Genomic DNA, 26,312 nt, shown 5'->3' with positions numbered 1-26,312 from the left:
ATTTGACTATTACAGCCAACTTGCATGCCAGTTTTCCAGCGTGTATGGCAATTTATTTGCTTAACCCGCATTGGCCTGAGTGGAAGCAAAAATACTAAAACTCTTACCGCTCAGAGAATACTTAACGGATTCAAATAACTTTTTGTCAGTATACTGGCACACTTATCCTGTTTCTGAAAGTGGTCATCGGATCTCGGGAATATCCCTGTGGTCGGATATATTCCGTTGGGTCACTGGGTCAGGTCCGGTAAAAAAGAACTATTTTTTGGGATAAACCAAATTAACTTTATATATTTGCAATAGCAATCATTTTAATTTGCATAAATTATTAAGATCTGATATTCAATACTATAAATGATGGGGTTAGTACCGTTTAGAATATATTAGATATGGCCACTCGAACTTTGCCCTGAAGAACCGGCTATAGATTTGTTGGATACTAAACCGTTTCAATTCTCTATAAGTAGAGATCACACATAATAGTTCACTGAAATGCCTTCTTATAGGCTTGATACATGAGTTTAAATACAAATTGCCCACTTTATCGTGAATTTGAGGCATACTTAAGTACAGGAAAGTAGGCCGTTTCATGACTGATTGGCGTGATGAAAAACAGCCTATTACGATGAGAAATTACAACAAAATATGTACACACATTCTTACTGCTCTCGAAAGTTGTTAAAACTACCTAAATCCATAAACCGGTACTTCTTAGTGTTACAAAAACAGTATTTTTCAGTGCTACAAAAACAGTACTTTTCAGTACTATTCTTTCTATTATTGATCCCTTTCCAATGCAAGTTTACTTCTATAACTCGATGTTGTATGAAAAGTTTCAAATATTCTCCAAATATAATTAAAATTTATTAATTTGTATATTACAACTGTAGTGCCGTGAATCGCAAGTCAGTCCCATCTGCATTTTCCCCAAAATTGAGTTGAGTTCAGTTTTCGAAATATCTCCCAATGCTCATTCAGCTGCACTAATTAGATATTAAGGTTTGTTAGGAAAAAATAGAAAACAACAGCAAGTCTAATTGTCCCATAATGAAAAGTAATCGCATATCAGTCCCACTACAGATTTCCGCACCGTGGAACACAAAAATGTAACTTGTTTTGATCATCTTATATTTTTCTCGGAAAGATATCGTAGTGAAAAGCAAGTTGTGAAAGTTTCTTTAAGATTGGAACATAATCCAATCCTCTGGATTTTTTTGAATATTCGTGTGGAAAACGAGTTTAAAAACTTCACAGCCCATTTTCTCAATGCCTACTTTTTACAGATGGGACTGACTTGCGATTCACGGCAGTATACTGATAGTAAAATAATAGATAACAACCCATTTTAGGCTAAAAAAAACAAATTCAATTTTTGCGGACTGTTCAAAAATCGTCACATAGGAAAATGTGTTAGAATTTAATATTTTCATATTAAAATCACTATTTTCAACGTATTTCATGAAAATGATGGAAAGTTTAAAAAACGAAAAATATGTGTTTCTTAATCTCGATACCTCCCTAACACGATGGTCCCTTCAATATCGCCTGGAAACGCCCTAGCATAAAAAATCGAATGAGATTTTGTTTTCATTTTGTTCCATGCTTTCATTATTGATTTCTCTCAAAATTACATAAAACGATGGTTATTTTTCTTGTTTTATTGGGTAACAGAACTGATAATTACAACTAAAGCTTGTATGTCATGACATGAGACACAATATTTGTCGCATATTATGGATGATCTTCTATCCCGATGAGCTTTTACACTTAAAAATGCATTGTTAGTAATGAGTATTCCTGTGGTGATTATTTCCTATATTAAATTAAAACTGTCCGCAAACTAAGGATGCCTTTGCTTTCAACGCGTGATCCAATTGTGCTCTTAAATTTTTCCAAGCAAATACAATGGCTCCGGCAAATGGTTCTTCATCGCACTTTGAACACATGTTCATAACGGCTTTGACTTCTCCTTCTGCAGGCTCTCGATCATGCTCCCGAATTTCACTCTCGATGTCAGTTTCCTTGCCTAGCTTATTTTTGAAATCGGGCAGCCCAAACTCTGCGAGTCCGTCGAAGATGTAATCACTGCCTTTTCCTTCATCGTCAACGATGGTTCCATCCTTCAATAGGACCAATCCACGTTTTTGCAGTTTCTTCTCATCAGAAGTGATTTCACGTTTGAAAATACTCTTCGAACGGGATTCGTCAATGATTTGTACATTTGCTGGGTTATTCAGATCAATATATGATGTTGAAGTTTGTTTAGATAAGTCTTCGGGGAATACCACCGTTCCGGTTGGTTTAGCGCTGGCAATATTAGTTTTAAGTTTGCCAAGAATGTTACCAATTGCCAGCTGCTGTTGCAAATTGCGCCCACCAATGTGGAACTGGCCACTCTTGAATTGAGTGGTTATCGTAGCTGCATCTGATGGAACGAATCCACCAATTAATTGTGAAGGCAAGCCCTTTACTGGTATGCCTAGATTTCCAGTATTTTGTTGGTTTTGTGTAGCTAGATTGATCTTAACGCTCGTTGGGATTTGACCGTTGGCTAACAATGGATTAGCAGGTGGGGTAACAGGCTAAAAAGAAAATGGGATTATTAGTAGAAGGTGACATAATCAGTATCTAACTAGGTACGTATGAATTCTTTCGAAACAATAACTTTTGGAAAAAAAGCTTTAGATAATACAGTCTTCTTCCTTTTTCTGACGCTTGGATTTAGCGTTCTTATGACCACATCCGTAGTTATCAAAAAGACTGATGCAAATTTTGAAGTTTACGCTACCCTATGCTTGAATGATGTAAATTATGGAAAATACTATCATCCCAAAGTTTGAAGTGATTTGAAAGAAATTTGACGATACACACGCCAACTAAAGTTTATATGGAAATTACTATGGGAAAGGCCAACGTTTTGTCTTCAGTCATATAGCCATTAGTCATAATACACTATGGAAAGGCTCTCATAATACACTATGGAGCTCTTCTCGAGGGAAATGTTAGGGGAAGGGGTGGTAAAATGAACACCTTAAGGAAATCATCTTGTTTCTGATAGAAAACGAGGAATTTGTATAGTTATATCTCACAACATCAAAAACAGGGATGTTATCTATAGCAGCAACACGAATTCAGACTAAAAAAGCTGAATTTTCACATATTTTTGTCGCTAGCAAAACACGATGTAAATGTTCATTTTACCTGCACTACTTGGGTAAAATGAACAGCTGTTGGTGGTAAAATGAACATCATGCGAGCAAAACAAATATTTCTGAAAATTTTTATTGCCTTACCGAAAATATATCCGTTAATGATTGTAACCCATTCAAAGAGAATTCTAAAGGTTTCAGATTTGACCTCTTATCATAATGATATTCACCTCACTGAAAAACCTCGAGTCTTCCAAGCTAAAAGTTACGTCAGGTCTAATTTTCAAACGTGATTTTCTTAAATCTTAGATTTCGTTGATATTTTCGCTTCAATTGACCTACGTATCAACTCGAACACTCTGAATTATGCTATAAATCGTCCGTGCGTGATAAAAATTCATCGAAATTTGTTGTTTCTAGATAAACGGCAAGGTGTTCATTTTACCACCACTTCCCCTATCAGCTACCAGAGTTGCTTAATATCAATCTTATCAGCTGATGGCTGATGGTCTAAAACTATCACTATCACTTGCGAGCTATCAATATCACTTTGATTTGACAACCAACAGCAGTGATGCGACATCGCACTCTAGATCATAATCACTGCGGAATGAGTGATCACGTGGTAATTATCCATGCTCTTACTGTTTTTCAGTGACCAACAAACAGTTTCAACCTATCTGCAACACTGTCAAAAATATCGTACTGATAAATGGCCATTTTAGCTGCTTAATTTAAGGCTAAACTTAACCCATCAGTGATATCCATAGTCTATCACCATCAATGCACTTGTGATGGAGTAGACGGCGTGATGTTGATATGATGTAGATTGATCCGAATTGTATCGCAGTCGGCCTGTACAAATCAGCAAATTTTAAGCGTTGATAGTGACAGCGAGCAACTCTGTCAGCTACAACTTTGCCAATGCCCAAATTTTGATTGGCCCACTGGATAATTAGCCTACCCTTCTTTTGCTCCCTCTTGGCTTTACGTCCTCACTGGGACAGAGCCTGCTTCTCAGCTTCGATGAGCACTGCCACAGTTATTAACTGAAAACTTTCTCTGCCAATGTTGCCATTTTCGCGTTCGTATATCGTATGCCAGGTACGATGATACTCTATACCCTGGGAAGTCAAGGAAATTTCCATTACGAAGAGATCCTGGACTGACCGAGAATCGAACCCAGACACCTTCAGCATGGCTTTGCTGAACTTGCGTGGACTCTTACCACTCGGCTAAGGAAGGGCCCCCTACCGTAAGGTGTTCCAATTATGGATGCAATATGTCATAGGTTCCCAAACTTTTCGAGTACACGATAAAGCATGTTTTTGCGACCCACCAGGATAAAACGTGAAAACAATAGTTTTGTAGTGAAAACATTTGAGGTCATTCGTTACTTTGTGAGGGATAAGGTTCGATGAAAAGTTCAGCCTTGAATTGCAGAGTTTGTACATTACAAGTCATTGATTTTCGTTCAATTTGATGTTATTTATATCATCTTTGACGATCAGGTAAATATTACTTTAAAGCAAGCATCAATTAAGTTTATGGAATGATTTTTTGTCCCATGATACAAATCATCTTGATTAATCAAGATCTATTTTTTTAACGTTCGAATGCACTTTATGCCAGCAAAATCAAGTGGGCTATGGATTCATTCGAATAGGATTCGATCGAAAGTTGGATCCACCGTAAACAAGAATAGGGGTGAATATCATGGAACAAAAAATCACTTACCACGGTTAAATTTGCTTGTTTGCGCACAATTATTACAAAACTCGTTTCAGCATTTCCTGCTTTCTAGGTTAAGAAAGTCTGACAGTAGAAAAATTCAAACAGTCGATTTTGGCGGCTATATTTTGAATCAATCAATCTTGCACCTAACTTCCACTTTTGTTAATTCTTTACGAAAGGGGTTTTCGTTAGTTGTCAGCAATATTTTGCAACAGTTGAAACAGTTTGGAATTAACTTCTAAGGTTGCACTTCAACGGCACAAATCTTGGGAAGAAAGCATCCATTAATAGTGCACGTTTCATTTTGGCATTGTGCACTAGCAGAAAGCTATGAGATATTTTCAATGCGTGAATGGTGATTCCCTTCCTTCTATTCATGATCTATTTAACAATAAGGTTTTTGCAAAAATTGAGTTGTGTTCATGCACAAATTTTTCAACTTTTAAAAATAATGATTTTCATGATTATGGATGCAACGCACAGAGAATCATGTCTCACGTGAGTTCTGAAAACGATATGAGCAGAAGAAATGTAGTTGTTACTAAAAATGACATCGCTGGAAACGATTCCGTTGACAAAACTTTAATAAATATGTTCAGTTAAGCATAATTCACAAATTTCTATAAGGAATGCAGAATTTCCTTAGGAAATTGCCTACCTTTAGGCGTATTCCACAATTTAAAATGTTTTAACTTTTAAAATAACTCAAAAAGTAAATGACTTGTAAGAGTTTGGTCTTCATATTCGGCTTCAGGAACCATGATTTTTGTAAGTAATGATGTTTTAGCAATTCCGTCATATCGTTTTTTATGTAGGAGATGCACAATATAATGGCCTACTTTTCCTACCGGTGTGTGTCGGCAAGCCTCGTTGGATAAATGTACAACTCGTGCTGAAAAAATCATCATTTTGCAACTTGTTGCTTAAATAACTATTTCGATATTACCGTATGTTGTTTTTTATGGGTAATCAATGTTACCCCATATCAACTGATTAAAAAAATCACTTAAAATATGCTTTAAACTTTCAGAAAACCAAATACAGTATATGAAAACGAGCATTGGGTGTCAGTACTTGTTTTAAAAATATAATACTTGCAACACATGCATTTTCAATTAATTTTTTAAGAGCCAGTTCGCGAGAACCGCAACGCAAATTTGGATGACGAACTACAAATAACTTGAAGTTTTGCCTGTAAAATAATTATCACATTGCAGTTATTCTCCATAGAGTTTCAGAGGGTTGTTCAAAGACAAAAGTAAGTAACCGAGAGACTTTTTTATTTAATTCGAAAACGGTAAGTTGTGGGTTGTTGGTCTGTTTCACAAAGTTGTTCAATTTCAGAAGTCACATAAATTTGCAGAACACACCAACTTCCCAAGATTTACGTTTTCGAATTAAATTAAAAAGTCTCTCGGTTACTTACTTTTGTCTTTAAATAACCCTCTGAAACTCTGTGGAAAATGACTGCAATGTAATAACAATTTTACAGGCAAAACTTCAAGTTATTTGTAGTTCGTCATCCAAATTTCAGCCAAGCTGAACTACCAGAAGCTGAGATACAGCACCCCAAACTTGAGCATTTTGTATGGAAAACAGCATTTGGTTACTAACTTATGTCACTGACTGTAACTATAGTAAAACTGCACGGATTAAGTTGAAATTTGGCGTGATTACTCTACGTTATATGAACTTGAAGATAAGCATGGTATATGGATTTTGAAAGTACTTCAAATCAAGATAAACAAATTTTTCATAAAAAAAATAGTGATTTTCAAATCGATTTTTTTCTTTCCACCCGAACTAGGTCAAAAAACCAAATATGACATTTTGTAGGGCAACTCATGGGCTTTCATTTGAGATGTAATCCAGACTTGTCGTTTCAAAAACCATCTAAAAATTCTTTTGTAATAGGGTCGGTGCTCCCTTAGTAGACAGTCCCCTATAGTCGCACTAATGGCTTTTTACGGCCGTTTCGCTAGTAATCGTAGTAAAATATTTTTTGGCATGAAGGTCAGTAGTTATTTATCTAAGTACCATTGATACACAGCACGATTTTGTTCAAAAAATGATCGAAATAAATAGTTTTGCTTGAAATTTTAGCTCCCTTGTACATATAGTTAACCTAATGGTCCTATAGTAGCACTACTAAGAGAAACTATTTTTTATTAAACAAATTATTTGATAAATTAAGAACTTTTTAACATCAATCGAAAGCATTTGATCCACACCTTAAAGGAAAAATATAAAAGTTTTGTAAAAATACGGTTTTGATTTGTGTTTTGCCTACTCCGTGAGGCTAGTGCTATTATAGGAACAAAAATTAGAAATAGTGTTATTATAGGCACATGTGTTCCCATAGTGGCACAAGCGGTGATAAATACAAAAACATGAGTTTTCTTATGTTTCAAATTTTTTTTCCACAAACCAAGATAAAAAGCTTTCAGATGATGTAAAAATAATGCCGCTGGATTTATTTTTCGATTTTATACGAATATTTGTTCTTAGCTATGCGACTATTGGTACATCGACCCTAATTCATAACGCAACTCAAAGCTGCGCTTAATAGTCGCTTATAAGTCATTACGCAACTGAAATCAGTTGTTGATTATTGTTATAACACTGCAACAGCATATTACGATGAGAAATTGCAAAAATGATAGTGAATTAACATTTTGGTAATCTGCATGTTGAAAATACTTACCGGTTGAGTTGGCACTGGTGGAGCTGGAGTAATTTCCCCTCCGTGATGATCAAAGTGGTGAACGTGATGATGTTTGTGATCGCGATGCGCTTTTCCGGCACTCAAGGCGACCTTATAAAGTTGAACCATCGTCAACTCGAAGTGCAGGTCAGTGTCAGTTGGACCGGTTATCGATTGACCTCCGGAGTACAATTTTCCATTTGGTTTGATTTCGTAGTCCACCAGCTAGAAGGGTATGATTTGAAGTCAAAGGTGATATCGTACTTCATCAAGATACATCGCTTACCCTGTTGTGGAATCCTCGTCCAACTCTTTCCGATTTAACCCAAAGTTGCCATTCGCCTGTTTTTCCATTCCACGAGGCGCATGCATGGTGCCACTGTCGCATCCGGAATGGATAATTCAGTCTAAAAATGGTTGATGAAACAATGGATCAAATTAGAAACTGCACATATGCTGACAATAGATAATCTATAACTGATTTATATGATACCTGAAAAGTGATTGTCCATGTACTGCTAAACTGATGAAGCTCATACCACGAGCATTGGCTATCCACAATTGGATTTCTCTGGGCTCTTCGGGAACTGTAAAACAAGTTTTTTATTAAATTTATATTAGTTTTTATTGATTTATTATGATAACAATAAATATCTTTATTTCATTCAGGGTACATCGTACCCTCGTGCTGTGCGTATACATATTAATTCTGTTCTCGGAAGATTTCAAAACTACATGAAGGAATAGAACAGTTCTTCTCAGTGCTAGCGAAAGCTAGCGGTGGTAATCCTTTTTGGACACCGTCTTTAGGAAAACTCTTAGACCTTTACATGGTCACGTCTTGTTCCGTTTATTCAATAAACATGGTTGCAATCACGAACAAAAGGAAGGGTGAATATTTGAATACACAACTACCTTTAAAAAACTGTGTTTTGAAACTGCCACTAAGCATGTCGAAAATAAAGAAAAGGACTTTTCTCCGGAATTTGCGCTTTCTTCCAAGGATTAAATGGTTAATGTTAATAATTGCTTTGAAATGAACAATCAGTTCGATGCTTTAGACAAATTTTCCGAACATCAAATCAAAGCAGCCCAGGCTCTTTAACCCCTAAAGATAGTTCGATGTTCCTTGGGGTACCGACATTTTCCATATAAAATGTCTCTTAAGGCCATTTTGTTTTTGCACAATTTGTCAAAAAAAAAAAAATGAAATAAAGGCTACACAATGCCATGTAATAAGAAGTTTTCAGGATCTTTATTTGGCTAGCGTGGTACAAGAAGCGTAAATGCTCATTACTCAAAAACGGCTGTACCAAATTGCTTTATTTTTCCACAGCATACTCTGACTAGTGTATTGTTCCGAAGAGTGAATATCCAAGTACGATAAAAGATATGTAGCCTGAGAAATTTATGTGGGTTATGGCTACGCGTCGGTGCCCCAAGAAATTTTGGAATATCTCCAGATTCAGATGACCAATAGTCAATAAAATAAAAAGGTTCTAAAATTAGTAGAGTTCTTTGAGAACTTATAAGAAAATAGTGCAAAAATATCAAGAAACAAAAAAATTATCGCGATTTGAATTTGTTTTTTTGTGGTAAATATTAAGCTGCTAGTAGAGGGGTTAATTCAAGTGAGGAAACAAAGCGTGCCGCCAATCGTGGTCAGTTGTTCCGAGGTTATCAAGGTTTCCTTCCAAATAGCAAAGAAAGGTGAATGTCACGTTTCGCCGGAAACTCTTAATGATCGCGAACTTCTTCTTAAACATCTTGAAGAGAAGAAGCACGATATTTTTCCCTAAGACGATGGAACTGAACGTTTGTGTTCAAGAACGTCTTAAAAGATCTGTCAAGGACTCAATGACAGTCATCTGAATTGATCAAAAATTGAATTTTGAAAAATCTTTCGTGTTTTGGCAGTAAAATAAAGGATAAATCTTGATGTTAAAACATTCAAAAAGATTAAAAATGTAAAAGTTATCCAAATTTTGCATATGGCCAAAAAGGGAACCACTATGGCCATAACTGGTACACTTTCCCTAGTTGGAAAAAGCTTCCTCAATGGGGCTCTGCACTGTTTTCAGAAATTTTCAGAACTCCACTCAGTGCCGTCAATGCCAAAAGTGAGGTCATGGTGTTAAACATTGCCGCATGAATGCTCAATGCATGATTTGGGGAAGTTCTTCTCATGTTAAGGTCGGTCCTGTGAAGGAAGATACCAAAAAGTTTATATGCGCAAATTGTGGGGGCAACTATAAGTCTAACTTTTGTGATTGCCCTTCCTGCAAACGAATCGTTGAGAATCGTACCAGGCAGATGAACGGCAACGTTTTTTGTAGGCTGAATAGGCAGAATAAATCGTCAATAATTCTCATTTTTCACTCAATGATCGCTTGATTAATGATTATTAGGTTAATCATATTAATGCTAATTCACAAGCTAATCTTCTACCGTCGGTTATCCATTCGAATAGAAACACCCGAGCAAATACATACACCCATGTTGTCGCAGCTAATTCCAGCTCCTCCCCTTTGTTTTTTTTTTCCTGTGGGTAACCGTTCTAGTTTTCTCAAATCAAATGGAAACACCTCTACTTATGCCACCGCAGGTAACTTCTATTCCGCCTCTTCATCAATGAAAAATTCCAACAGAAAATCATCATAAATAATTTAATCAAATGATTGATGCAATGTTTACACCACCACTATGGCTGTCAGTCCAAGTTGGAATAAAATGTACTAATAAAATTGTTATTGGATTACGTTTTTAATGGATCCAAATATTTGTTTTAATATTCTGCACTGTAATGTTCGATCTTTGAATGGTAAAAAGGACGAGCTGTTTAATTTTCTAACAGCTAATAACATACATACAGCAGTTATTACTGAAACTTTTTTGAAACCTGGATCCAAACTCAAAAGAGATCAAAATTCGCTGGGAATAAAGAATTATCGTACCTCTTACACGACATACGAATGCAAAAATGGGAAGTTTGGCAAAGAAAGCTTTCAGTTAATAACTGTGAAAGTGCTCATTGAACACTAAGCTGAGAAGCAGGCTTTGTACCAGTGAGGATGTACTGCCAAGAAGAGGAAGAAGAAGCTGCATGATTGGCTTTTCAATGCAATGGATAGCAAGTTAATTTGCTTCAAACTGACTTGCGGAAATTGACTCGTAATAAGCATTTTTTTGTAATTGGTGACTGTAATGTAACATATAGCTCATGGAATAATTCGCAAAGCAATTTCGATGGCAGAATTTTATCTGATGTGTGCTCTACGGGATATTTCTCTATTCAATAGCTACCCTGATATCCCAAAATGTTTTTCCTCTTCTAGAAACCCTTCCACGATTGATTTGGTCTCAACTGGCTCTAGTCACCTTTGTGATTACTCATGCTGATTTTTAATCTAATCATGTCCCTGTCATATTTCAACTATCACATCAAGCGATTCGCAATACTATCATCTCCACATTTAATTATTTTCGAGCCGGTGGAATACATTTGAAACATATATCGATAAAATTCTTGATGTTAGTATACTTTGAGAAAAAAAAATATATTGACGACGCTCTCGAAACATTAACTTATTCCATTGTTTAAGCAAGGGGCATTGCAATACCTAAAGGTGAGTAAAATCCAAATTCGTGATTATAGACGATGATCTTTAAAAAAAAACGTTAGAGTGCAATTTCAACCCACTCGAGATCTTGCTATGAAAATTACATGGCAGAATCTACAACAAAAAAACGAATTTCTCAATCAAGAATTAAAATAATTAAAAAAAAAATCCCCATTGAATCCTGGCTCTAAACGCTTCTGGAAATTATCTAAAATTTTGAAAAAAAAACATCGGGAGCCAATTCCGGCATTGAAAGAGTTTACTTAATAATTGCGGAAGAGCACAAAAACTTGCTATGCAACCAAGAAAACGTTTTCGAAAATTCCTGGGAGACTGATTTGGAAGGAGTGAGAACTATTATAAAAAATAAAAATAAAAAATATGAAAGCCCCTGGCGATGATGAAATTTTCTACATCCTCATCAAGAAACTTCCAGAGAGTAGTTTATCATTCTTGGTTGATATATTTAACAAATGTTTTCAGTTGTCAAATTTTCCTTAGAAATGGAAACATATCTGCAGAAGCTTCTAGCTATTGTCCAATCAGCTTGCTGAAGAGGAAAATAACCATCATCGTTTTATAAATTTTCAAAACCCAAAATTGAAGCAATTCTTAAGAAAATCTATCATTGCATTGCACTTGCTATCTGAAATATGATGATAGATTTTCATAAGGATTGATTGAAATTTGAAAGAGAAAACTGGTTTTTAATTTTTGATGATTGCTGATGATTGAATGATGGATTCTTGAGCCAAAACTTCATCAGTATAGGTTCGAATAGGTAATTTTGAACAAAATGATGGTCCACATAAATGAAAATTAAATTTTTGTCAAAGAACAGTTTGGATTCCGCCATGAACATTCGAAAAAGTATGTGTATGGCATGAAGGCTTGTTTGTATAATTAAAAAACATAAATTTTCCAACATACATTGTAAGAATAATCCAAAGTTATCTGTAAATAGTACACTTCGAGTTAATTATCAGAACTCCAAGTCTGAAAGACTTCCTGTAAGTGCTGGTGTTCCTCAAGGCAGCATTTTGTAGCCAATATTATACAATATTTTTACCTCTGACTTACCTGAGTTACTTCTAAGATGTCAATATTTTTTTTTTTTGCCGATTGCACAGGTAAAAATGAAAGATTTCTCCTAAAGCTTTTAAAACTCAACTTGTAATATTCCCACATGATAGACGGGGTTGGTGGTCTGATGGCTACCGCTTCTGCTTCATATGCAGGTCATGGGTTCAATCCCAGGCCCGTCCCTTTCCCCGTACTTTGTAGTTGTATATCTCTCACTTGCTTCTATCTTCCATTCTAAATATATCACACTCAAACTATTCGTTCATAGCAAACGCTAGAACCAGAGACGGACAAGAAATCGTTTCCCTAACGCTTCCTACTTCCACGCGCACGCCTTTCTTACGCCTGATACATAGGCAGTCTGCTAACCACAAAAGCAAACCTCTCTGCCATGCCTTTCCCCAAATTCCATACACTCCCGCATGAACTGGCGAGGATGCAGTGGAATATACGGTCTACGTGGGAGCCAGTTCAATGCATCATCAATTCCTCCCCCTTCCCCTCATTGGTCTGCATTCTGACGTGGCAGGTGCCATTATTGCCTAAAAATAGAAGATCACCAGCACTTATACACTGAGGATGCCTGTTAGTCCCAAGCAGTCATTCGGTTGGTTCCTTGTGTAAGTGCAGCTGATCTGGCGATACTGGAGTAGCATCCACGGGCGGCCAATCAAGCTCAAGCTCAAGCTCAACTTGTAATATTCCCACATGAACCAAAAGCACTTCGTTTGAAACTTTCAAATAGACATGACATGTTGTCACGAAGAGGGGTTCCAACAAATTGTTCACATGACGTTAACTGCCGTGAATCGAAAGTCAGTTCCATCTGTAAAAATAAGCATTGATAAAAATATGAATGTGGAGTTTTCAAACTTGTTGTCAATACAAATATTGAAAAAAAAATGCAGGAGATTGGAACGAGTTTCGATCTTAATGAAACTTTCACAATTTGCTTTTCACTTCGTTACCTTTTCCGAAAAAATTTAAAGATGGTTAAAACACGGTTAAATTTTGTGTCACACGGTGCGGAAATCTGCCGTGGGACTGACTTGCAATCACTTTTCATTATGGGACAATTCGACTTGGTGTTTTTTCCTAATTTTACCGAACAAAAAGTGTTGTCTCAATAGTGCAGCTGAAAGATCATTTGAAGCTATGTTGAAAACTGATATCAACTCAATTTTGACGAAAATGCAGATGGGACTGACTTGCGATTCACGGCAGTTAAGTACCTAGGGCTAATTTTAACTTTCAAAAATCACATTGACGGCATTCAAGCCAAATGTAACAAATATGTAAAATATCCTTATCCATTTTTCAACAGAAAATCAAAACTTTGTCTTAAGAACAAGCTTCCAATCTTCAAATAAATATTCAGGTTTGCCATGTTATATGCTGGGCCTTCCTTAGCCGAGCGGTTATAGTCCTCGGCTGCAAAGTTAATTACTGTGGAAGTGCTCATAAGAACACTAAGCTGAGAAGCATATTTTGTCCCAGTGGGGTCGTAATGCCAAGGAGAAGAATCTGTTATATGCTGTACAAATATAAACTAGCTGTTGTTGTATTACCAAAAGGTGAGCTCTGCAGAGGATTCATTTTATTTTAAAAATTATTCTGAAGCTTTTTCCTGGTATAGTAGGGGAACCTGGTGCAATTCGGACCCTGTTCTAATTCGGACCATCAAGCATTTCTCAATACTGGCGCTACTGTAAAGATCGTGGGTACCGTTTTTCTGCTCACCGTTTGGCTTAGATCTAACACAATAAATTTGACGCCTTTCAGTTATTACGTTTGATTTTTATATTAGTTTATTGTTTTGAAGTGCTCAGGTGTACTGTCGGTTGGCGTTATTTCCAAGCTTCTATAAGCGACAATAATTATCCAATCTCTCTGTGTTATTTTATAATCGAATCACCCTAGCCTAAGCTTTCATCTGACCATATGGTTTTGATATGTCTATGCACCGTTTGTGCTCAACGAGTTTGAAAATCTCAAAATGTTTGTTGGTCCAATCCGGACCTTTTGATATGGTTCAATACGGACCTCTTGTTTTTCAACGTGTACTCAGTCTATTCTAAGAGCTCCACCCCGTGAAAATCTTTCCGACTCAATCGAAAATCACAGAAGTTGTAATATTGATTAATAGTGCCTTTGTTTCTGTTGCGGTCAAGAAAATGGCTTCGCAAAAAATCTAAGAAATGAGGTAGATTACCAAAAACTAAAGGAATCAATAAATCAGCAACTTGAAAAGCATCTTCATCAATACCACAGCCAAGCTTTATCCAAAATAGTTTGGCAATACGCTATAAAAAACGTTTACGAGTAGTATATAAGAACAATACAGTCAACTATCCCTTATCCGATTTACTGTGTTTTTGTTCACAAGCTCGAAGGAAAACGCAGTCCCTTCAATATAGTGTACTTCAATCCATAAATATAAGTAGGTACATCTCAAACTTGAATTTCCGAGACTTCGAGTCTGTTTGTTGTCTATTTCAGTTTCCCATACAAGTTCACCTTTTCAACCCGATATTTCATAGCAAAGTTTCAATGTGTGGAAAATTTTACAATATTCAACTTCAAAATTACTTTTTCGAATGTATTTTGTCAAAATAAATAAAAAAAAAGCTCTAAAATTTGAAAATATGTGTACTTCATCTCGATAGCTCCCATACACGATAGTCTGTTCAAAATCGAGTCAGGAATAGTTGACCGTACCCAATTTTGAACAAGTTTCCGACATATTTTTTAATGAAATTCATTTTTTATGCTTGCGTTCATTTTTCATTTTTTAGTTCATTTTTTATGCTTGCACTTGCAGAAAAAGCTCAATAAGCTTCGATACCAAACAAATCTGAGTAATATTTTGTTACTAACATTGCAAATAACGATGAAATATAGGGTGGTCCGAATTAGAACATGGGGGGTCCGAATTGGAACAGGGTTGGTCCAATTCGGACCTTTTGGAGAAGTTGGTTCAAACATGTCTAGCCATGTCCTGGTAGGAGCTATCACAAAACTCTCTGAGAGAAAAATGTGCGCGCTGAATTTCGATTTCTCGAAAACATAAAACTTTTCATGCCATTCATCGTGCTGAAAAGATATGGCCAAAAAACTGTTACTAGGTCCGAATTGGACCATGTTCCCCTACTAATGAGTTACAAAGAATATCCAATGTTGAAACATTGGAACAAATGTCGAATGAAATTATTACTAATTTTAGACAAAAATCGTTGCAATCTTATATTCCACGATAAATGCGATTAATCTAGATATAAAGTTAGTTGAAAGTGTTTTTTTTCTCTTATAAGCAGGAGAAATCAACTCACCTGTAAAAATTCTGAACTGCTACAACAAATGAAATGTAATATGTTGTTAACAAAATTTTAATAAAAACTTAATTTAGTTTCACCAAATAAGGATGATAGTGTTGCCTAACACAGAACACCTAGATATAAGAAATGGATGCAATGTTTGGAGTGATACTATAGAATTAGTTAATGAAAAGATTGTTATTTTAACAAACTAGTAGAGTTGAACTCAACACAACTTTTACAACCGTTTTGGCTGTAAAAGTATCAGCATACTTTCTACGTGAAATATAGTGATACTTTTCCCAAATCAGTTTAAATCGCATACCTATGGTGATGCTTTTCAAATCAGTATTTAGAATGCGGAATGAGTTTTATTATTTTGAAATTGTGTATAGCATAGACTAACTATACTCCATGGTTGATTGGAAATGGTTAGAAATGCACTTTGCTCCAAATGAATAAGAGATTGGGTTTTCTGCTTACTCCAGAAGTCCAGATTTGAGCACTTCCCAAATTTTATTTCTTTGAAATTTTGAGCTGCAAATACAACATAGCTGTCGAATGAATAACGAGCTACTTAGCCTCAATTTAACACATAATATGGCTCTACTTGAATGAGCTAACTCTATCTAAATTTGAATTTATTTCTATCTCGTGTTCAATTTCATGAGAAATTTCTGGACGTGCCGCTAAATTCTGGCAGCTGTACAATATCTATTAGATAATTTCCTAGAACTTTTTATGCTAATTTCTGATAGATTTATTCTACAGTGATACCCCCATGAGTCGATGTTCCATGACTCAATATCGACTCATGGAACCATACTAAAAACCAAATTTCATGATTACTATGATGGTCCTAGAAGCAGCTTTGAGCAGCATGACTCGATATTTCCATGAGTCGATGGTCCCTTCAATATCGCCTCATGGAGGTTTCACTGTATTACTGTCTCGGGAATTAGCCTTAAGTCACTTATCGAACTGCGGATATTTTCATACATCATTCAAACTTCTATACGTTTACGTTATAACCTTAATTATTTTTATTGTCTAGAATACATCAATTTCTGTTCCAAAAAGGATACCCTGTTAGACATAAAATACGTTTGGCATAAAATAACTAGCAAGCGAGTCAATCAATCTTCATTTTGTCGTGCGATTGATCATCACCAACACTACTACGCTGATGCCGTATCTAAAAAGCGAGGTTTTTCCACATTTGTTGTAAAAAATACCTACGACATGACATAACTCGAATAAACCAGTTTACATTCAGGTCAATAATCTATGTTAAGATTGGTGACACAACTTTATCAATCATTGTGTGCTTGTGTACCAACACATACATATACATTTTGGCATTACATCTTCACTTAGAACTTACCCATCAAATCAGTATTCTAAAAGCAAACCAGAAGTAATATTGTTGATACAAATGTTTACAACTACAATGCAGATAACTACTGATAACTGAAAGAGGATATGAATCTAAAAAGGAAAAAAAAAATACGATTTACATACATGGTCCACGCAATTAAACCTCAAATAAACAAACTTAATAATAAAAATAAAAATCTAAAAAATAAATACAGTAGACCCTTTATGAGTCGATTAACCATGATATCGACTCATGGAACCATACTAAGATCAAAATTGCATGGTCCCCTGAAACAGCTTTTCAAAGCATTTCTGTTCCCAGACTCAATATATCCATGAGTCGATGGTCCCTTAAGATATCGACTCATTTAGGTTTGACTGTAAGTTGCTGAAAAAACGCATGGTTTAATGTCGTGGCTGTCAGGTCACGTCAAACTCTAAAATATTGTCGATTGCTTTGTCTCAATAAATAATAATGATGCACCGAGATGTTGAAGTTCCAAATAGACTGCCAAGCACCAAAAATCGATCCATGATCGATCATTCAAAGCAAGAAACGCATGAAAATCCTTGAGCTTGTTGAGGTATCTAGAATGGTTGGAATGGTTTGGCAAATATGAGGTAAAATCATTTCTGACCATCAACTTTACTCACTGAGAGTGAATGGTATACCTACGAATTGATGGTTTCAAGCGAAAATAGTAGGAGCAAAACCAGATTTTATTTTGTCCTACATTTTGCTTGCAGCCTTGTCGGCGTCGGCTTCAGTGAACCTTGAAAAGTTGTAAACGCAACTAAGAAAAGTGAATTGTGAACCATCATTCAACGTTTCACGCGTGGGTATTGCTTTTTAAGTAAATGTTTGTTGTGTTTGTTATGAATCATCTATTTTTCTCAGATCCCTGTCAGATTGATGATGTAATTGAACTCTATTTTCTATGAAACATTTTTTGTATTCTTTTATTTTGTGACAATTTGGAGTATTAATGGGGTCAGAAGATACCTACTTAATTTGGGCGATTTCAAGGCAGTTGTCGCTCAGCGTTTGTTGAAAGTGTTAAACCAACTTCACACCGTAGAGGTATAATTTGAGACTTCAGAGATATGATATGTTATCCATCAATTACATATTGGACTTTTCCTTGATACATATTGGCTTGAATTTCAACAATATTTCAAAATTTGCCTACTCACCTGCATATGTAATGATGGTATGGTCGCCGGTATGATTTGTAAAACGCATCCATGCGCATAGGGTGAACTGCTGCAACGCCGGCAACTCGTGTTCATAGGTTACCCGGCCCTCATGGTTAAAAGCGAATTTATCAACGCTGCATTTACTCTGTAGGGGAGGAAAGAAAAGCGAAAACTTACAATGCGGCACAGTTTGTAATGTTCATCATTTCGAGACCATTATACAATTTGCGCAAACAACAGTCAAGCGGCAATAACATGGTTCCTCTTTGGATCATTTTCTTATTTTTTCGGCGCTGCTGTGTCATAATTGGCAAATCGTTTAGAAACGCCTTTCATTTAGGTTTATAGACTGGAAAAATTGCATGTCTATTGAAATAAGAGGGTGCATTACATTCTTTTTATATTTCAACCAACACAGAACAATTGTTTCATGGGTCTTGAGGCTTTATATGAGGTATGACATTACTGATATTGAACCTATATCCGATAATTAAAAACAAAAGTCAAGATGGCAACTACATTTGACTACCTTATGTTTTTTATATTATAGTTCATATAGCCATGTCAGTGATTACCGAACATGTAATTGAAATTGTTTGTTGTTTTGGATGAAATTAATCAGTATGTTGGAATTGGCCAGCTTGTCAAATTGATTGATGTTAACATTAAAACAGCTTATGAGACTTTAGTTCATCCTAAAATATCGTTTTAAAGTTTCATGAGTAAAATATTTTCATTTTCCAGATGATATTTTTACGTCATAAAGATATATTCGTAACTTAATCAATTCTGATTACAAAAAAAAGTATTTTGATACAGATGTATAATCAAATACGGAAGTTACATTATTACAACAAATATTGAAAACATTTTAATATTTTGAATGCCTGGGGTACGTTTTCCTGGAACCATTAAGAAGCACTTGGTTCAGTCTGCCTGAACATTGACCAATTATACATAAAATTTAAAATATTTTTCTATCAAAAAATGGGTTGTTGGGTCGGTGTACCAATAGCCTCACAGCTAATTTTAGAATCTAGTGAAATTAAATGGTAAAGTACTAAATTCGGTTTTCATTTATTTCTTAATTCTTTCTTTATTCAGTTTAATAAAAAAATAGTAGTGCAACTATTGGTACAATCTGGGGGGTGTCTGCTCGAATTGGGATGTTCAAATAAAAAAAATCTTTTCCACGAGTGCTAACCGTTGAGGCTTTCCGTAGCCGAGTGGTTAGATTCCGCGACTACAAAGCAAAGCCATGCTTGAGGTGTGTCTGGGTTTGAATCCCGTTCGGTTCAGGATCTTTTCGTATAAGAAATTTCCTTGACATCCCTGGGCATAGAGTATCGTCATACCTGCCACACGATACACGAATACGAAAATGGCAACTTTGGCAAAGAAAACTCTCAGTTAATAACTGTGGAAGTGCTCATGCGAACACTACGCTGAGAAGCAAGCTCTGTCCCAGTGGGGACGTAAATTCTAAGAAGAAAAATAAGAACAAAAACCGTTGTTTGTTTGCTTGTCTCGCAGGAAACCACATGCCAAGTGCTCACTTAAAATTCTTCACACAAAGCATCATCAACTCAATGCAGTTAATAAACCAAATAAATAGACGTAATCATAAAGTTTTTGGCCGTATGTTAGTTAATAATATATTTCAGAAGAAGTTTGAGAAGACGTATGCATAATTTGAACTTAGCACGTCTTTTCTTTAGCAGTTGGTGAATTTTATGTTAAAAAAATTGCATAACATTTTTTAGCGTTACGAAATCATAACCGAACATTTCTAGGCATACTCGGACCATTTTTATGAAAATTTTAGTTTGACAGCTGCTTGTTGATTTCCAGTTCGCATCCTTCAAGGTACAATAGTGCTAGGGTAGGTGTACCAATTATGGACATAATGGCTCCCTATTTCGCCATACGTGATAATTTTATTATTTTCAAATTGACAATCGTTCTGTGCGTTTCAGTAGTTTTATATCAAATGAATCTTGATGTTAGAACATTCAAAAATATTCAAAATGTGAAAGTTTTCGAGAAAACACATATGGCCAAATAGGGAACCACTATAGCCATAACTGGTACACTTTCCCTACTATGATTTAGAGGAGCATAAATTTTAATCAAAATTATTTACCGTTTTCATTCCTATTCCAAATACTTCTGGCATGTAATAACTTAAATTGCATATAATGGGAATGTTCAGAGGCGAATGACACCAGTTAAAACCTCTATAATAAATAATAATAATAATATAATGGGAATAAGTCAGCCAAAATTTGTGAAACTGTTTATCTCTTTGCGAAGTTATACACTGAAGTTTTGTTTTTTTGAGGAATACTTTTGCGAGGTTTTCAAACTTGAAATGCAAATTACCAATCTTATCGCAAATTACCAATCTTATTTGTATTCATATTTCAAAGAAATTTTTCAGCGAAATCTTCATACAAAACACGAGCGTTCGAGCTATAAATTCTTAACAGACGAATTTGGGACAAAACGGTATTTCGATCATCGATAAACAGCTCCTTTATATCAAAAATATGTTGTAATGATTTATAACAGACAACCGCAAATGCCACTAGGGCGACTATAGGGAGCTATCTACTAAGGAAACACCGACCACAATTGATTTTAAAATAGCTTAATAATTGTTGCTCTAACAGAAATGATTTTTTTTTTAGGAGACTTTTGAAGGATAAGCCCTTTTTGAAAATTAAAAAATGAGGGATTCGTGGGTTCAATGTTTCTTACCATTTTTTCGTGGTTAAGAAACCATAAGAATCGCAGTTTCAATTTAATATGTAGATTGTACATGTACCCATCAAATTGTTTAGAACATTATAATTCCTTTGGCTGGAATAGCCTCTAGATCTAGGCAATTGTATAATTAAAAACTTTATAAAATCAACAGGTTATAACGGTTCGTGATTAAAGCTGCGGTTCTTTCGAGTCATAGTGATATTCTTTTTCATTCTGCCATAACGACCCAACTAAGACAGAGGCTGCTTCTCATGCTTAGTGTTCAATGAGCACTTCCACAGTTATTAACTGAGAGCTTTGTATGAAAATAGTCCATTGTATGTCGTGAGACATTCACGAAGATACTCTTACTTTATAAAGTCGAGAAAATTTAGGTTATTGAAAATTTTGCTATCTGATGGAACTGGTACTCAATCACGTCTCGATTTAATGCGTTGAACATGCTTTCAATTCCATGCAAGCTAATTCGCTATCATTGGCTGAACTTAGTGGTGGTCAGTATAACCAATCGGTTACGTAAAAGAGTTTAAGTAAAAGCTGTCACCTGGTGGTGATTTCAGATGTTATTATGCAATTTTTCTTCGGCAAGGCCACGTATCAGAAGCGACCAGCAGACAACAAGTTGTATGAAAAAAAGCGACTGCGAACGGATTGCATTATAGTGGGTAGTTGCAAGTGCATGTTTTTTTTTTCTTAGCATCCTTGACTTCGATGTACGAATGCGGAGCAATGGCCAAGAACATGATTGCTATTTTGGAGCTATTATGTCATTACAGCTAATTATTTTAGTGCTGCAGATGGATTTTTCCAGTAACAGAACCGAACACAAAACGGTAGAAATCAGACTACAGTAACTTTTTAGATGCCTATCAAAATGTGAAGAAAATTAATTTATGAAAATTATTTCAAAGGTGTTTAAAGGTTATTTTTGTTATAACCCATTAAACCGAGTATTCCTAGAATATATGTGATAATGTCCATTTGGAAAAAAATAAAGGCATCCAATCATAGCACTGATGAAATTTCCATCGATTACGCTTCAATCTTCTTCATGCATTTATTACGTCAGACGCAGCACGCTGACATAGTGTATGCACAGCGTGCCGGTATGGGACACAATGACCCCAATGCATTATTAAGGGTAAATGATCTTTTCAAATCCCTTTAGATTCCAATGATCACAACTAGAAGAGTGGGCATCGGTAATAGACTACCTACAGTGAATGATTTACGGCTTAATTCATCTCTAAGAAGCAAATCAAATATAGGTGGTAAAATATATCTAAAGAAAAGTTAAGCATTCCGAGGGTCGGTGGTATCATTTTAACCATTTGCTCACACTAAAAGTACAGTCACCCACAATGATCTTAAGAGACAAAATTATACAGAAATTTATTACAAAATTTCACAGAAACTTTTTTGATAAGTATTGTGCCTAACCATTTCGATGCTTTTTATCGCAATACAAACTATATTGATTTCAGTATAAAGCAAATTAATCAATGAATTATTGTTGTAGCCAATGAGGATGTATTTTTATGTCATTTTCGTAAGACGTGTGCCTGTTGAGGGCTATTTAGAAACGAAATTTCATAAGTTAATACAGAGACACTTATAGGAGAATGAGTTCCAGACAACATTTACAGATTCATTGAACATAGTCATACGGAAAAATGCAAAATAACAGAGATCTGTCTGAGAATTTTGCGTGAAATACTTGATTCATAAAATGTGGGAAATGATTGTTAAATCAGTGTTTAAACTGCTAGAATAATGACTCATTTACTAACAATTTTCAATATTAAATGTTTCGAACTCCCAGAAAAGTGCATAACATGGGTTTGAGGCCGTTCATAAATCACAAATATCAAACGTTTGATTTTGGCAACACGTGAAAACAATTCATGTTTCCAAAATCAAACAATCTCTTCATGGTGCATTTCTCAAAAAAAAAAAAAGTGTACCGACTTACAAACAGTGTGGAGTCCAACCAATAAAACTCAATAAAACAACATGGAAAACGTAAAATGGTAATTTAAAAGCACGAATTGAATCGTTTCAAATTGGAACTTCGGTTAGTAAACTATTTTGAGTATAATATTTACATAGGATTGCATAAAAATGAAAAATTGTATCGGTTTCTGAAAACCATATTATAGATCAATGTTCATATTATGGATCAAATTGTGACATATTACGGATCAGTGCGCAAAATCAAGAGATATTCAACTCAATGCATCTGTATTGCATAATTCGGCGAAAGTTAACAATGCGCCACATATTACTGTAAAAAATAGCAGTGTTCGAGCTGGAAACAAGAATAAAATGCCTTTTTTGTGATGCTGCATTGTAGTAACTGAGATATGAACTGTTTTCGCTCCACACCAAGTTTTCCACCCATTTTTGTCGGCTAAAAAATAAAATTTACAAACCATGATGTTTGATGAGTTTTACCCTTAGTGCTATTGTCTGAAAATGTCGAATCCAATGCATAAAATGGCAGAAATCTACATTCTTTGGAAGTGATCCATAACCGTGGTAAACAATTATTTCCTGGCCCATATTATGGATCACTAGTTAGAAGTGCTGATATTCGGCATTTAGAATCAACAATAACAGTCGAGGCACGATTTTCACGAGATCCGGACAATTTGTTTGCTTCGCGGACGACATGGATATTATTGGGAGAAAATTTGAAACGGTGGCAGATTTGTTCACCCGCCTGAAACGCGAAGCAACAAGAGTCGGGCTAATGGTGAATGCGTCGAAAACAAAGTACATGCTGGTTGGCGGAACTGAGCGCGACAGGACCCGCCTAGGAAGCAGTGTTACGATAGACGGGGATACCTTCGAGGTGGTGGACGAGTTCGTTTACCTCGGATCCTTGTTGACGGCTGACAACAATGTTAGTCGGGAAATACGAAGGCGCATCATCAGCGGAAGTCGTGCCTACTATGGGCTCCAGAAGAAACTGCGGTCAAGAAAGATTCACCCCCGCACCAAATGCACGATGTACAAAACGCTCATAAGACCGGTAGTCCTCTATGGGCATGAGGCGTGGACTATGCTCGAGGAGGACTTGCAAGCTCTTGGGGTTTTCGAACGCCGAGTGCTAAGGACGATCTTCGGCGGCGTGCAGGAGAACGGCGTGTGGCGGCGAAGGATGAACCACGAGCTCGCTCAACTCTACGGCGAACCCAGTATCGTGAAGGTAGCTAAAGCTGGAAGGATACGCTGGGCAGGGCATGTTGCAAGAATGCCAGACAACAACCCTGTAAAGATGGTGTTCGCCACGAATCCGGTCGGAACAAGAAGGCGTGGGGCGCAGCGAGCTAGGTGGATTGACCAGGTACACCAGGACCTGGAGAGCGTGGGTCACAGTCGAGGATGGAGAGAAGCGGCCATGAACCGAGGGAATTGGCGAAATATTGTTGGCGAGGCTTTATCAAGATAATTGATGTAAAGCCAAATAAAAAAAAAAAAAAAATCAACAATAAAAAAAAATGTTTTCCAAAGAAGAATTCATACTAAATCGAAGCGAACGAGCATGTTTTATGCTATAACATTTGAATTTTACCACCTGTGGGAGCTTATGATTGCCGACGGCACTTCTTACAGAAAATGACCATATAATGATAGCTGTATGGTACCAACTAATCACTTGTCAAATACACCGCTATTTAGCGGTTGAACGTTGTGCTTAACATTACAAATGGTAGAAGACAAATAGTATAACATTGGAAAAATATGTTTTACGTCAACTTTTATGTTTTGAGCGAATTATCCGATGTTGTACGCCAAAGTGATCCGTAACTGTGTGGGCTTAGTGATACATAGTGATCCTATAACCTTAGTTTGGATTAAATTGTAGAAATCGTTGATAGTAATTGCAAAAACTTACAAATTTTGGAAAACCGTTCGATTTTGGCATGGTGTTAAATGAATGTTGCCCAAATTGATCGGTATGTTGCCAAAATCGAACGGTTTCGTGTAACCAAAATGGAACCGTGCCAAAATCGAAACGTGTCAAAATCGAACGGGCACTGTAATACATTTCGGGAGGCATGTGCCCAAAACCCTTATGGAAATATAAGGAAAAATTGTGAACATTACTAATTTACAAACAAACTGAAAGTGGATCTGATTGAAAATTCGGGTTGTTTTCTCTCATATCGTTGAAATCGTTGAATATTTCTACCATTGTTGATTGGACACAAATTGCCAATGACATCTTTTAATTTTGTGTCGTTTTCTTAACGATTAAGATGTGAAAATGGTTTTGGCTCAAAAATGAGAAGAAGAATCAAAGAAGCCAATAAAACAAGCGAGCGGTCTCCTCTCTCTCGGATATTCACTAGGATAATTTACTAGTAGAATAAAAGAAAACAAGCAATTGCTTACAAATCCTTGAAATGCTGACCAACTTGACCAAAGACGAAAAAATATAAGACTAAGATTACATTAATGAGTAGCAAAATAGTATATACTTATGGTACAATTTAGAATGGTACAATTTCGAATCAAATCATCATCCTCTTGCTAATTTTAGACATCTGAATAACTTCACTTAACACGTCAGAAATTTCACCCGACCTGACTCAGTGACCCACCAGAATAACTTCGGCCACAGGATCATTCTCGATTTCCTCTGGCAACTTTTAGAAAATAGGGTAATGGTCGTATTTTGGACCCCCTAAGGAAGTGATTTTAGTTTTTCGTTCCAATTAATTAATTGCACAGCGTAACCAAGTCAAAGAACATGCCAAAATGTAGAGAAAAACTTCCTCTACAAGATAAAAATGCCCATACGGTTATGTAGGATCCATAAAACGTCGAAAATTATTGAATTGTGAAGCACTGTTTCTCATTATTTTTGACACACCAATACATTTTGGACCCTCAAAGTATATATTTTGGACCCCCGGCATTTTTTATCGTTTGGCAACAAAGTCCACGACACTGGTTGTATAATATGCTTACCCATAGTCTAATCAATCGATTGACAATGGTAAATCGAAGAAATTCTACGCTTTCAGTTCAGAAATTTGAAAACAGTTTTTGTTTACATTTGAAAAATTTCTGACGGACACAATTTCTGGGTGTAACGTGTTGTAACGGTTGCATAGATGAACCGATTAAATTAAATTAATTTCAGATAAAATAAACACATTTTCTATGTACAGACGGTTGATGCAATTGCGGAATAGTCCTATTTTTCCAAATGTCATGCAAATTGAGTTGGTCTTTCGATTTAAACTGGGAAATTTGCAGGAAAATGGCTCAAGGGGTTCAAAATATATAGAAGTCCAAAACATATTGGTTACCCTATATATGTGTACGAGTATTGTTTTCACTTAGGCCGATA

General features: G+C 35.9%; 2 protein-coding genes across 15 annotated transcripts in view; one reads left to right on the top strand and one right to left on the bottom strand.

Annotated features, from left to right (window-relative positions):
- Positions 1-26,312, top strand: part of LOC5574827 (coiled-coil domain-containing protein AGAP005037) — a 302,411-nt gene that overhangs the window by 66,660 nt on the left and 209,439 nt on the right. The window lies entirely within an intron of this gene.
- The window catches only part of LOC5574837, a 29,872-nt gene continuing 5,203 nt past the window's right edge, over positions 1,644-26,312 (bottom strand). The window contains exons 2-6 of the mRNA XM_001661604.2: positions 18,176-18,323; positions 8,081-8,174; positions 7,874-7,994; positions 7,588-7,812; positions 1,644-2,582 (exon numbers count right to left, since the gene is read on the bottom strand). Coding sequence (XP_001661654.2) covers positions 1,824-2,582; positions 7,588-7,812; positions 7,874-7,994; positions 8,081-8,174; positions 18,176-18,323 — 1,347 coding nt within the window. The 3' untranslated portion in view covers positions 1,644-1,823. The remainder of the gene's footprint in view (positions 2,583-7,587; positions 7,813-7,873; positions 7,995-8,080; positions 8,175-18,175; positions 18,324-26,312) is intronic.

This window comes from Aedes aegypti, chromosome 2 (genome assembly GCF_002204515.2).
Source record: "Aedes aegypti strain LVP_AGWG chromosome 2, AaegL5.0 Primary Assembly, whole genome shotgun sequence".
NCBI lineage: Eukaryota > Metazoa > Arthropoda > Insecta > Diptera > Culicidae > Aedes > Aedes aegypti.
The sequence above is the reverse complement of the archived record's forward strand: the minus strand, read 5'-3'. Positions and strand labels throughout refer to the sequence as shown.